The sequence below is a fragment of the Sinohyriopsis cumingii genome, chromosome 19 (assembly GCF_028554795.1).
Source record: "Sinohyriopsis cumingii isolate HCF-2022 chromosome 19, ASM2855479v2, whole genome shotgun sequence".
Classification (NCBI taxonomy): Eukaryota; Metazoa; Mollusca; class Bivalvia; order Unionida; family Unionidae; genus Sinohyriopsis; species Sinohyriopsis cumingii.
In genome coordinates this window covers 41,616,567-41,630,986 of record NC_142979.1, presented here as the reverse complement: position 1 = coordinate 41,630,986, position 14,420 = coordinate 41,616,567, and the positions used below count along the sequence as shown (strand labels likewise).

Sequence of the window (14,420 nt, the reverse complement as noted above, 5' to 3'; positions counted from 1 at the left end):
TGGTGTTGAACTGTGTACTGAACCATGTGCAATGCATCCTGAGATGGTGTTTAATTGTGTCCTGTACAATGTGCAATGCATCCTGAGGTGGTGTTTAATTGTGTCCTGTACCATGTGCAATGCATCCTGAGGTGGTGTTTGTGTCCTGTACCATGTGCAATGCATCCTGAGGTGGTGTTTAATTGTGTCCTGTACAATGTGCAATGCATCCTGAGGTGGTGTTTAGCTGTGTCCTGTACCATGTGCAATGCATCCTGAGGTGGTGTTTAACTGTGTCCTGTACCATGTGCAATGCATCCTAAGGTGGTGTTTAATTGTGTTCCATAACACATGCAAGGTACTCTGTGGTGGTAATTTTGATCGAATTACATCCAAGTTCTCTCTTGTATTTATATATGTCATAAGTTCAGGCTAAGTTGTTGATGATGAAGCAGCAAGGTGATGTTTATTAGCTTTTTCATGCTCTTGTATATCATGGGCACCTCCATGCCCAATAGCAAAATCACATTACACAATTTGCAAAACATATAAAGTTTTCTCCTTTACTAGCGAGTTTCACAAATCTAAACAAGACTGCACATTTGTCCTTCCAGTTCTGTTCTCTTGTCTTTTATGGAGAAAATTCTGAATATTCAGCTTTCCTTTTTGATTAGAAGCTGAATATTACAAAGACGAGATACATTGATAGCAGCAACTGTTTATGAAATCCAATACTGCAGATAAAGACAGGCATGGTAACCACAATTTCAAATTAACCAATCATATTTTAGAACTCTGTTCCTATATACATGCAATACATTTCTATCAGAATGGATCCAAGTGCATGTTCTAAACAGACAATTGCAAGGAACATTTTAATTATTTTTTTATGTATTAAAAAATGTATTTTTAGCTAGAAACCATATTCAGGTCTAAAATACGGTAAAAACAGGACACTTGGCAGCTATGGAGCAGCACCATTTTCATTGAGAAGTAACTAAACATCATAAGAAGTCATTTACAGTGGTCCCCCTCTTATATAGCCACCATTTCTATACCCAGAAAGAGGTCTTATAAAAGGGTAGCCTTTCCAGAGGGGTTGTTGTTGTTGTTGTAGGGTTTAATGCCATTTTTCAGCACAAGATAGGCTATACATGGCAGCCAGTATTAATGGTGAAGGAAGAACCAGGAAAACCCCCGGAAAAAAACCCACTGACCCAAGAGAAGCTACTGGCAAGCTTTCTCAATAACCACATTAGCCAAATCCGAGATTCGAACCGACGCAGATAGAGATGAGATTTCCTGAGATGGTGTTTAATTGTTTCCTGCACCATGTGCAATGCATCCTGAGGTGGTGTTTAATTGTGTCCTGTACCATGTGCAATGCATCCTGAGGTGGTGTTTAATTGTGTCCTGTACCATGTGCAATGCATCCTGAGGTGGTGTTTAATTGTGTCCTGTACCATGTGCAATGCATCCTGAGATGGTGTTTAATTGTGTCCTGTACCATGTGCAATGCATCCTGAGGTGGTGTTTAATTGTGTCCTGTACCATGTGCAATGCATCCTGAGGTGGTGTTTAATTGTGTCCTGTACCATGTGCAATGCATCCTGAGGTGGTGTTTAACTGTGTACTGCACCATGTGCAATGCATCCTGAGATGGTGTTTAACTGTGTCCTGCACCATGTGCAATGCATCCTGAGATGGTGTTTAATTGTGTCCTGTACCATGTGCAATGCATCCTGAGGTGGTGTTTAATTGTGTCCTGTACCATATGCAATGCCTCCTGAGGTGGTGTTTAATTGTGTCCTGTACCATGTGCAATGCATCCTGAGGTGGTGTTTAATTGTGTCCTGCACCATGTGCAATGCATCCTGAGGTGGTGTTTAACTGTGTCCTGTACCATGTGCAATGCATCCTGAGGTGGTGTTTAATTGTGTCCTGTACCATGTGCAATGCATCCTAAGGTGGTGTTTAATTGTGTTCTGTACTCTGTGCAGTGCATCCTAAGGTGGTGTTTAATTGTGTTCCATAAAACATGCAAGGTACTCTGTGGTGGTAATTAACTGTGTCCTGAAAAATGTGCAAGGTGCCATGAGGTGGTGTGCAAAAGCACCCTCTGCACTCAATGGCACCCTTAAATTTTTTCAGTTCTAGCTAGAAAACAATACTTCCCAATTCTACTTCATAATGTCCCTGTACAAGCATAAAAAATAATGTGCACAACATAAAGAATAAATTCATGTCATTTCAAATAAGAACAAATTTACAATCACTACATGATTTAAGTAAATACAGGTACTGCAAATTTCATCATACAAACAAATAATCTACATCGAGACATATGCTTGTCCTTGTGAAAATTAAAATCGCTCAGGGCAATGGGCAGTTAGAATTCTGGAGGCATGATGTGTACACATGCATGTTAGTGAAGTATGTCATTATTGTTTGGGATAACATATATTACAGCAATGCATGCTTCACTGACATATCAATATTAACATTTTATGAATCATAACACTATAAAGTTTCTTTGTTTTCAACTAATTAACCCTAAAGTAACAATATTAGGTTCACACTTAAAATTGACAAAAATCACAATGGCAATTGAACACCGCATGTGATTAGTTATGGAAGCCTTCTGCTGGCAACTTGAAAATCTTCTAAATCCTTTTCTTGAATCATCAAAATTTCAAATAAATAGGTCACAAATTTAGTCCAAATGATAACATTAATTCTTCCAATGTCATCTACTAAAGGTATACATAAATGGCTGCCAGTAGTTAATTAATCCCCAAACTCTGTGCCTTTGCCTGCGGCTTATCACCTTTAATCAGGCCTTCAAATTACTTCAATCTTTAGTTGACCACTGGGCAAGAAAATTTCATATTTTCACTCACCCATTTAAAATTTTACAGCCACTGTATAACCCTCTAAGTACACAGATCATAGTGTTCTATAGAGAAATGAGAAACACTATCAGTTTTTCCATAAAATCTTACACAACAGCTAGTTAGCAACTAAACTCAATGTATAAAACCAACGATGACCTGAATCTAGGACCTAAATGAAAATTCCAATTGTATTGAAAACATCTACATCAGTACATCAGATAATATTTTGTCTCATTGTAGTCAAACTAACCCGATGTCTTGAGACGCCTGTAATGCTTTTGCCACCTTCCAGCTGTATCACATTCTTGTCCTCATAGTAGTTAAGCTTTTGCTGCGCTTCGGCTAAGTGTCGATCTAACTTCTCTGCACGTTGTTCAGCCTTTTCATAGTTGTACTCCAGATCATCGATTTTGTTTGTCAACTCTGCAATTTCGGTCTCAGCTGCTGTGAGTTTGTCTTGGAGCTCAACAACCTAAACAAAAGCTGTAACGTAAAATCTACAAGCATATTTAATCTAGTGTGAAAACGGAACATACAATGATGTAAGATAATGTTCTTTTGGTTGTCTGAAATTTCCAGGAACACAAAAATACACTGCAGCCTGCCTCAGCTCTCAGTATGTAAAATATTTACCATGATTAATGTTTTTGTACTCCACTTTTGAAATCTGGTGCATATGTGCCACTTAAGTAAAATAATAAATCTGAAACAGTGTCTCATTAGTAAGTAAATCTGTAGGCATCCTAGCGAATAAACAAGGTCAATTTTTATTAACATGGATGCTTTTATTTTTTATACATACAATTTTCATGGCCCTAAATTAAAAAAAGTTTACACTTACTCATACAGTGTGCTCATTCCACATACAATTTAAATCATACCTACCCACTTGAAAAGTGTGCTCATTCCAAATAAAATTCCATTCAAACTACACATTTTAAGGGCGTGTTCATTCCAAATACAATTCAATTCAAACCTACACTTTAAAGGTGTGCTCATTCCACATACAATGTAATTCATACCTACCCACTTGAAGGGTGTGTTCATTCCAAATAAAATTCAATTCACACCGACTTACTTTAAGGGTGTGCTCATGATGTCTCTGATGCAGTTCTGTCACCATACTGTGAAGACGTCGATTCTCCTGCTGTAATTCGGCCAACTCATTTTTGACTGTTGAGATCAGTACTGGACTCTGTGGTTTCTGGACCTTTACTTCCTCCTTCACCTCTCCCTCATTTTGAGGCTCCTCCTTTATCTCCTGTTTGATGACAGATGGGGAGGATTTTCCTGACCCATTCTGAATAGGTGGTTCTTCAAGTTTTGTATTAGTGTCGTCAGATTCTGCACCTGTACAAACAATACCATGTAATAGGTCATTTTTAGTGCTGCAAATGTTTCTGAAATAGCAATAAAAATGAAATATTTGTTCTGTCTATACTACATGGGTTAAGGGATAAAGGATTATTGATTTATGACAACTGTAAATGAGTACATGCTAATTTTTTCCACTAAGTCAAATTTATCAGGGCAGAAAAACTAAAAGCTTGTCAAACTGAAAACCAAATGAAACCGATTGCTGAAATTTATTGCTCAGAACATTAACTGAACTCTGGAAATCTTGGGTTGCCTTACTATATGTAATAGGAATATTAACTGCATTTGCCTCCTACTGAAATCTGGAAACCTTGGGCTGCCTTACTGGATGTAGTAATGGTATCAATTAACAGCCTCTTTCTATCAATAAAAACTAAATCTTGAAAGACAGATACAACCTTAGCTATCTGTTAATAGTGTCATGAAAATACAAGACAAGGTCTGGATTTTGATGCAACTTCATTAAAATTTTAATTCAAACAACTTTTATCATTACAAGTACTAACATAATGTGTTCATACAACACTTAACACAAGTTTTTTTCTCCTGCCCATAGGAGTCCATAGCATTCTGGCATTTTACTAGTGCCATTAATGGCAATGTACGAGATACTGACATTTTAATAGTGGCTTAAAAGGCAACTTACATGACACTGGCATTTTGCTAGTACCTTTGATGGCAACATACTCTACACTTTTCTTTTACTGATGCCATAAACAGCAACTTATTAGTTTGGCATTTTACAAGCACCATTATTGGCAACATAAGGGACACTAACATTTTAATAGTAATATAAATACAACTTATGAGATGCTGGTATTTTAGAGTAGAAAATTTCTTTATATAAAAACTGACATGGAGACACAAGACACAAAACTCCCTGCAATCTTATGGCATCCATGATTAATAAAGAACCATAACTCAGCTCTGTAAACTCACTTGGCTCTTTTTTTATTTCTAACTTCTCCTCCTTGTCATCTTCTTTCGATACCTCTGTTTTGGCATCAGATTCTAATTTGACATCAAAGTTTGGATCAATTGGCTCTTGCTTTATTTCAGACTCTGTTTTAATACTTATTGTGTCATCTTCCTCTCTATCAATTTTCTCCTGAACAGCTTTGTTCAACAATTCATTACGCTGCAGCAGCCGGTCAAAGGCCTTTAACAACTTTCCTATAGCACGCTTGGAGAATTCAACTCTCTGTCCCAACCTCTGTTCAAGTTCTTGTTTGTCCCATGTTGATAAAAGAGTTAAGAAAGAGATAGTCTCAATGCTGTCATCTGTAAAGAAAAAGGAATAATTCTGATGTACAATGCATTGAAAACAAATCAAGTATACATAAATATTATAACTGTTGCATTCAAAAAGATTGGATTAAATGAATCCACACCTTATTTTAAAAACCACGTCACTAAATCAACAATGCTAGGCAACTCACCAAACTAAACAGGCAGAACCTGACAATATGGGTGAATTTTGTTGGCAAGACATGCAGAACTGGACAGTCCGGGTGTATTTGACTGCAAAACAGGCAGAGCTGGATAATCTTGATTTTGATGGAAATTACAATTAGTTTTAGCCACAAAGAATAAAATTATTATATCAGCCTAAAATTATTTTGGAAGAGAGTACAGCTTTAAATAAAAGTCATCGTGATTCAGAGATACCCATTATTAAGAACTTTTTCAAATATTGCTTTGTCTTATAGTTTTCTCTATTGTAAAGCAGCCTTAAATGTCAATTTTGGAAATTTGAAATAGAAAATACAGTAGAATCAGACACTTAAATCATAATGGATTGTGTGTGTGATATATGGATTTTTAACGTAATGGATCGACATCATTTGCATAAACCTGAAAGGTTTTGATCTTCTCTACTAAGTTTAGATGAATTTGGTCTTAAAGGTTTTAAGAACATTTCTGATAACAATTATTGCCTGGGAGTGGAATGATGCTAGACAACACATCACAAAGAGCCGAAGCCTATCTGGGACTCAGTGCCAACTATTTGGGCTAAAAATGATGTCAAACATTCAGCAGAATTCACAAAAATGTCATATAACTGGAAACAAGACTATTTTTGGGCAGACTTAATTGTTGTGTTGATTAATTGATGGTATATAGAAACAACACCTAGTATAACTTTGTTTAAATTTAGCTGCACCAGATTAAAAACAAAGGGAGGCAAATATTGCATATTTCAATATGTACAGTGGAACCCGTTATAACGCAATAACTGGGGTCCAAAAAATTGGATCACGTTAATGTGGGGTTTTACAGTATTTTACTTTTTCAGAGAACAACTCATTGTCACATATATGTGTATTCATGTATAATGTATATGATGAATAGGGTATCAACACCGTTTACTATCCTGCCGTCGTAGCAAGCACTTCATCTATAATGCATGTAATTCCCTTGAAAAATTGTACACAGATTTACAATATTCAATATTTTTTTCCCTAGATCATTGTATCTGAATTCAAAGTCTAATATACAGCATGAACAGAATAGCAACACCGTTTACTTGACGTCTGATATCGTACTGTTGGGGCTTGCAATTAATCCATAATATATGTAATTCCATTGCAAAAACTGCATACATATTTAAACTATTCAATAATTTTGTCACGCATCATTATGTGTCTAAATTCAATGGGAAAAATTAACAGCAAAATTAGGTTAAGAAAGACAAAGCACGTGTATGGTTCATTACGTTCCAGGGTCTATAAACAGTGTCTGTACAAATTTCATACTGCTAAAATTTTCTTATACGCATTTCCATTTACATTTATCCATTGCAAATTTCCAATAATTAACGCATGTATGCCTATTTGTTTCAATGACTACAGCGAGAATAATTAACAATCAACACATGCTTTCTGCATGCAAATAACTTTTACTTCAGATTTTGCAAATATCGAAAGAAAATACTATACTAATCATTGTGCAAAGTGTGGAGAACGACTTGCGTTTGTCAATTTGCTTTTCCATACGATAAAATATTTTTATAAAAAATAGGAAATTAATAAAGAGTTCATAAACAAACACCATACCCATGTAAAACACAAGCACTAAGTGCAGTAGGTCTGCAATAGTCACAAGTCACTTTTATAATTTTTTAAAAAGCTGAATGCATGTACAATTTCATACCCTTTCAATTTCCAGCTAAAAAAGAGGACATTATTTACTGGTCAACTGATTGCGTCTAATAACACCGCCAAGCCCAGGAAACATGTTGGAGGCTTTCGTTTTTTTTATGTTTGTTAAACTGTGAGAATCTTTTATCAACCACCACATTGTCTGCTGCTTGGTTGTGTATGCAGTTAAACAAGAAACACATGTCGGCTATTGTTTGAGCAACGATTGGATACAGAATTAATTGAAGACAATCACAAAGACAATTTACTGGCTTTACTCACGGATCAGTAATAAGTAACATTTCCGATAACGTTTATTTTGGCATAACACTTCAAGAACCTGGTGAAATTATTAAATTTCAGAAGCCAAGCCACAGTCGTATTAGAATCGAATTCATATGTGAACTCTTCCTCAAAATGATAATAAACATTTTACACACTATTTCTCGTACTTTACAAAAAGTATTTTTCTGGGTACGAGAAAAATACACATACATGTATTTAAAATCTCCAGAACCACGCCACGATCATATTATATATTGTATTATATTCAAATTCATATTTTGGCATAACACTTCAAGAACCTGGTGATATTGTTGAATTTCAGAAGCTACATAACAATCGTATTATATTAAAATTCATACGCAAAGTCTTCCCCAAAATGATAATAAACATTTTACACACTATTTCTTGTACTTATAAAAAAATATTTTTTCCCAGTATGAGAAAAATACACATACATATATTTCAAATTTCAGGAACCACGCCACGATCATATTAAATTTGAATTCATACGCGATCTCTTCCCCATAATGGTAATAAATTTTGTATATACTATTTCATGTACTTTGAACAAAAAATATTTTTTCATGTGCTAATGAAGATACATTTCATGAGCCATGCCACAACCGCATTATATCCGAGTTTGCGTTATAGCAGCATTGCACTGTACATCTGCAAGTACTAACATGAATTCTGCAGACTGATAAGGTCAGTCCATTTTTTCTGCCTATACCGCCCTCCTCCTAGTAGAAAAAACAAGCTGAATTTTTGGAGCAGTTTCCGAATCTCCTGGAGTATGGAAATTCGATAGGTGGCAACCTGATTATTCTTGGAGATTTCAACTTTCACTTTGTTCCGGAAACCCAAACACATCAAAACTCATCGATTCCATTAATGTTTTCAACCTCAAACAGTCAGTTAACCAACCCACCCATAAACATGGTCACATTTTAGACTGGATTCTTCATCGACCTGATGATAACATTCTGCGATCCTTCCTAGTATCCCATGAACTTGCATCAGATCACGTCTGCATTATATGCCATCTTGACGTATCAGTCCCTAACCCTCCACCTTTATCTGCTACTAAGAGAAACCTCTGTATGATAAATAGAACCAAACTAATGCATGACATCCAAGAAAACCTAACAACTTGCTTACCTCCTACAGCAGAACAACTCTATAACTGCCTGCGTTCATTGCTCGACAAACATGCCCCTGCTACCAAGTGCAGAGTATCAATTCAAAATTGTTCTCCATGGTATAGCAGTGTTAGGGACCAGCTTTGCACTGCTAAAAGAGACCAGCGTAAAGCTGAAAGGCTCTGGCTTTCCACCAGACTCACTATTCATAAGCAAATCTATGAAGCCGCTAAGAAGAATGTCACAAATATAGTCCATGCAGCGAAAAAAAGCATACTACACTACAAAGATCATGGAAAGTTCCAGCTGCAAAGAGCTCTTCGAGATCACTAACAAGCTAATGTCAAGGAACAAATCTACACCACTTCCAACTATCTTCTCCCCAGTCGACATTCCAGACATGTTTGCAAATTTCTTCTGTGACAAAGTACAAACCATTAGAGATAAGCTTCACACCACAATTTCAACTGACTCGTCACCGTACAGTTGGGATACAGAATTTGAGCGGCAACAAGTAGCAGCATTTGAACCTGTCTCTATGGATTTCGTACATACAATCCTGATAAAGAGTGTACCAAAGTCATGTGAACTTGATCCATTTCCAACATCACTGCTGCTTGAGTGCTTAGATCCAGTATTGCCTTCACTAACTGATGCTATTAATACCTCTCTCTCTCATCTGGGGAATTCCCATCATTTTTCAAAACTGCCATTGTAAAGCCTCTGCTGAAGAAACCATCACTAGACCATAACAATTTAAAGAACTACAGCCCAGTTTCTAATCTCCCATTCATATAAAAAATCTTAGAAAAGGTTGTTCTATCCCAGCTTGTATCTCATCTGAATTCAAAGTCTTTTTAGCAATGTACAATCTGCATATCGCCCTTGCCACAGTACTGAAACTACTCTTCTAAAAGTAGTTAATGACATTCTCTCTCTTTGGATAATGGAAAGATTACAGTCCTCACCCACCCTGATTTGTCTGCAGCATTTGACACAATAGACCATGATATATTACTTCACCGTCTCCAGCATGTATTTGGCATTCATGATACAGCCTTACTGCGGTTCAAGTCCTACTTGGTCAACAGGACACAAATTGTGTCTGCAAATGGAACACACTCCAGCCCAGTTGATCTATGTTGTGGTGTTCCACAGGGGTCTGTTCTTGGACCTGTTCTCTTCATTCTATACACTCAGCCGCTCTCAAGTGTCATAGATCATCATCCAGTATCTCACCAAGTGTACGCTGATGAGTGATGACACTCAAATATACAAATCTAGCCACCCAACTGAAGTTGATGCTACCATCCAAGGTGTAGAGAGGTGCATTTCTGATGTGAAATCATGGATGACTTGTAACAAGCTGCAGATGAATGATGATGTGTTACTCTGGACAGTACTCTCACAATGCACCAACATGTCATGAACATATGCAAGGCTGCATATCTTGAGCTGAGATGCATCAGCTCCATTCGCAAATATCTTTCAGCTGATGCCACTAAAACACTTGTGTGTTCATTAGTACTTTCAAGACTGGACTACTGTAACTCAATTCTGTCTGGTTCATCTGAATATCTACCCCAGAAACTTCAAAAAGTTCAAAACACAGCTGCTCGGATCATACTTAGAGTATCATGATCAGAGCACACCTCCAAGCTGCTCTGTACCCAACATTCGCTATCCATTCGATCCAGAATCAAACACAAAATTTATTCTCTGTGCTACGTTTCACTGACTGACATACCTATCCGATCTCACCAATGTGTACACACCAGCAAGATACTTATGCTCCTCTTCTGACAATCGTATACTCATTATTCCCACTATGAAAACAAATTCATATGGATAGCGTTCTTTTGCATACCAGGGTCCAGCAACGTGGAATGAATTGCCCACTGAACTTTGACACAAAAACACAGTGATCACATTCAAGAGTACTCTCAAAACTCACTTATTTCGACTGCAAGAACAAACTTAAAGACCTAATAATGTTTCATACCTTAAATATTCTCAGCATGTTTTTTCTGTTTTCTAATTTCATGGTGTTCGTGTTTGTAATCATATCACTATATATATTTTTTATCTTATAGGTGTTGTCTAATGTTGTAAAGTGCTTAGAGCTTCTAAAGATTAGGTGCTATACAAAGTCCTCATTATTATTATTATATGTCGTGGATTCTCTGCTGTCAATAATATCTAACTAGATTCTACCCTGAGCCAAAAACCATTAAATGAAAAGTAAGTTGCTATGACCAACTTTTGACACAAACAAGTTGTATTTCTGTGACATAAATACAGTCCTCCAGCATCATAAATGTACAAGCAAGTTTGAGAATAATAGAGCTATAAGTTCAACCTTTCTCATGTTACTGTTACTATGAACTACAACATCAATTTGGAAATGTGGCACCTATATTTAACCAAACATTTGATTAGTAAAGAAGAACCTTAATTCCAGAATTCACTGCGTCATATAACTTACTCTGGTTTTCAGCCTCATCATCTGCTGTCTCAGCATCAAACCTCTGGAGGAGGACTCGAACATCTTCATCAAGCTGAAACAAACATTATAGCATAAAGCAATCTCCTTCTTAAACATACAGTAATACAGCACCATAAAGTCCCTCTGTAAATCAGTCATATTATCTGGCAAACATGAGGGAATATATTTTTGTTGTTTTGAGTTTAATGCCATCTCTCAGCACAAGATAGACTATACATGGCAGCCAGTATAACTGGTGAAGGAAACACCCAGGAAAGCCCGATATGAACCACTGACCCATATTGAACCTTCCAGCATGTTTCTCACATGCCCAAAATGGCTGAGCCCAAGACTCAAACCCATGCAGACAGAGGTGAGATGGCAATGATCAGTAAAGGCCACTTGCCAGCCCCTCCCCAGGGAATAATATATGGGATCATTTTCAATCAGTCATGTTCTTCAACACACCTGAGGGAATACCACATAAACAAATATTTTCAATTAGTCATGTTCTTCAGCACACCTGAGGGAATACCACATACACGATCATTTTCAATCAGTCATGTTCTTCAGCACACCTGAGGGAATACCACATAAACGATTATGTTCAATTAGTCATGTTCTTCAGCACACCTGAGGGAATACCACATACACGATCATTTTCAATCAGTCATGTTCTTCAGCACACCTGAGGGGATGCCACATAAATGATCATTTTCAATCAGTCATGTTCTTCAGCAATGACGGAATACTTAATAATTGATCATTTTCATACAATCGGATAAAATGCTATGTTTGTCGAATTGTAAATCCATGTGGAATAAAACAACATTATGTTCTGTAACCACACTGAATCTTGTGCTGTTACCAAATGTTAGCAATGTGTCTAAATTGTACGGTATTGTGTTCCAGGTAGATTTGTATACAGCACAACTGCTCATCTTAATGAACATATGACATCAAACTGTCAATCAGTATCAACACAGGTCTGGAGGCGGGGTGTTTAGATCCGTTGCTAAGTTGTAACCTTCCATCTTCCACGCTGATTATTAGATTCCTCATCTATGCATCAAACAGTACAGTACAGCTCACATGTATTTTTGGAAGAATATTAAATTCGTTTATAAAACACCACATCATATGCTGCCAAACCCAGAGTACAAAAATACTGACTGCTTATGAAAAAATACTGATTTTCTGGGAAAAATACTGATTTTCTGGGAAAATACTGATTTTTAGCACTTTATTGCAGATGTAACTATTAACAACATCTATAATGATCAGTAAAGTAGGACAATTACTTATTTAATGTCAGAGATGAATATGTTACACTCTTTCACCTTCTGAAGAGGCACCATGTTCCATTCAGAAGGTACAAGAGTTCAACAAACTAACACTATTTATCTGAGCCTTTTCAATACCTTGTTTCTTCAATGATTACTGATTCCAATGTACCATCTTTCACTGTTGATCCAAATTCTATGCAATTTTTATTTTTCTGAACTGCTTTTGTTCTAAGATACGAGTAATTCCTTGAGATTTTACTGTCTGGAAAATTGTGATAAATAAATCACCATCAACACTAGCAACTGAAAGAGGATGGTTCATTGCTAAAAGAACTTCAGTAAAACAAACTTTCAACTGAATTCCATCAAGGGTCTCTCCAGTATTTATAAACATAAGTTCAGGCTGTGTTTTTGATGATAAAGCAGCAAGCTGATTTTTATTAGCTTTTTCATGTTGTTTTATGTCCATGCTCAATAGTTAAATCACATTTACACAATTTGTAAAATGCAAGGTTTTGACTTTTACTAGATGGTTTAAAAAATTTAAACAAGATGGCACAATTGTCCTTCTAGTTCTGTTCTCATTGCTGGAGAAATTCTAAATCTTCTGCTCTCCTTTTCAACAAGATTGGAAGTTGAATATTACAAAGATGAAATACACTGATAACAGCAACTGCTTTGTGCAATCCAACATAGTAGTAAAAGACTGGGATGGTAGTCTCGATTTGAATGGACCAATTATATTCTAAAACTCTATATTCCTATATACATGCAATTCATTTACTCTCAGAATGAAACCAGGTGCCTGTCCCAAACAGAAAATAGCAAGAAAATTTAATTTTAATTTTTTTCTCTCACTAAAAATCTGATTTTTAACAAGAAAAATGTACACTCTTATTCAGGTCCGAAATAAAGGACACTTAACAGCTATGCATGTCATGTGAAAAACAACAAATTTCTACAACATTTACCTGATTCCAGTATCTATTGACAATCATTAAAACTGTGTCATCTGTCCGTTGTCGGTTTTCCAGCTGCTCTATCCGTTTATGAAGTTCATCCTCATATCTCTTCCGTTGCTCGATGCGCTCAGCTAACTTTTTATTTTGAAACTGGAGAACTTTCAGATCAAGCTCCTCCTACATGACATAATTGTGACTTTGTACGAGAAAAGTTAAAGAAATGGATTATCATATTAAACAATACACATATTACAAACTGCTAAAATCACCAAAAGCAATTAAACTTTTTCTGCTGGTGACTAATTTAAAAAATATGGCAACTGAAAATTTTGCAATTTAAAATTTTGGAGTATAGTCTTGTAGTCAGACAAATAGGGCCTGAGAGTTATTGTGAATTGCTAGTGTACTGTTATTTTCTGGTTTTACATACGAGAGCAGAAACTCTTTTCTTCTGGAAAGCACTTGTGAAAATGCAATCATTACAACTAATGTAGTATCACTAATGTTCATGAAGTACAAATGTGATATCATCAAACTATAGTCTACGCTGATGTTAGTGATAATACATCATCCAATCATTGTGATATCAAGAAGGTGAAGTCATCCTATAGTTTACACTGCTGTCAGTGATGATACATCATCCAATCAGTGTGATATCAAGAAGGTGAAGTCATCCTATAGTCTACACTGCTGTCAGTGATGATACATCATCCAATCATTGTGATATCAAGAAGGTGAAGTCATCCTATAGTCTACACTGCTGTCAGTGATGATACATCATCCAATCATTGTGATATCAAGAAGGTGAAGTCATCCTATAGTCTACATTGCTGTCAGTGATGATACATCATCCAATCATTGTGATATCAAGGT

The 14,420-nt window shown here is 36.3% G+C and overlaps 1 protein-coding gene across 1 annotated transcript in view; it reads right to left on the bottom strand.

Annotated features, from left to right (window-relative positions):
* LOC149775563 (E3 ubiquitin-protein ligase Bre1-like) overlaps positions 1-14,420 on the bottom strand; it is a 95,099-nt gene that overhangs the window by 68,089 nt on the left and 12,590 nt on the right. The window contains exons 3-7 of the mRNA XM_089944196.1: positions 13,557-13,724; positions 11,300-11,372; positions 5,190-5,531; positions 3,952-4,223; positions 3,124-3,345 (exon numbers count right to left, since the gene is read on the bottom strand). Coding sequence (XP_089800322.1) covers positions 3,124-3,345; positions 3,952-4,223; positions 5,190-5,531; positions 11,300-11,372; positions 13,557-13,724 — 1,077 coding nt within the window. The remainder of the gene's footprint in view (positions 1-3,123; positions 3,346-3,951; positions 4,224-5,189; positions 5,532-11,299; positions 11,373-13,556; positions 13,725-14,420) is intronic.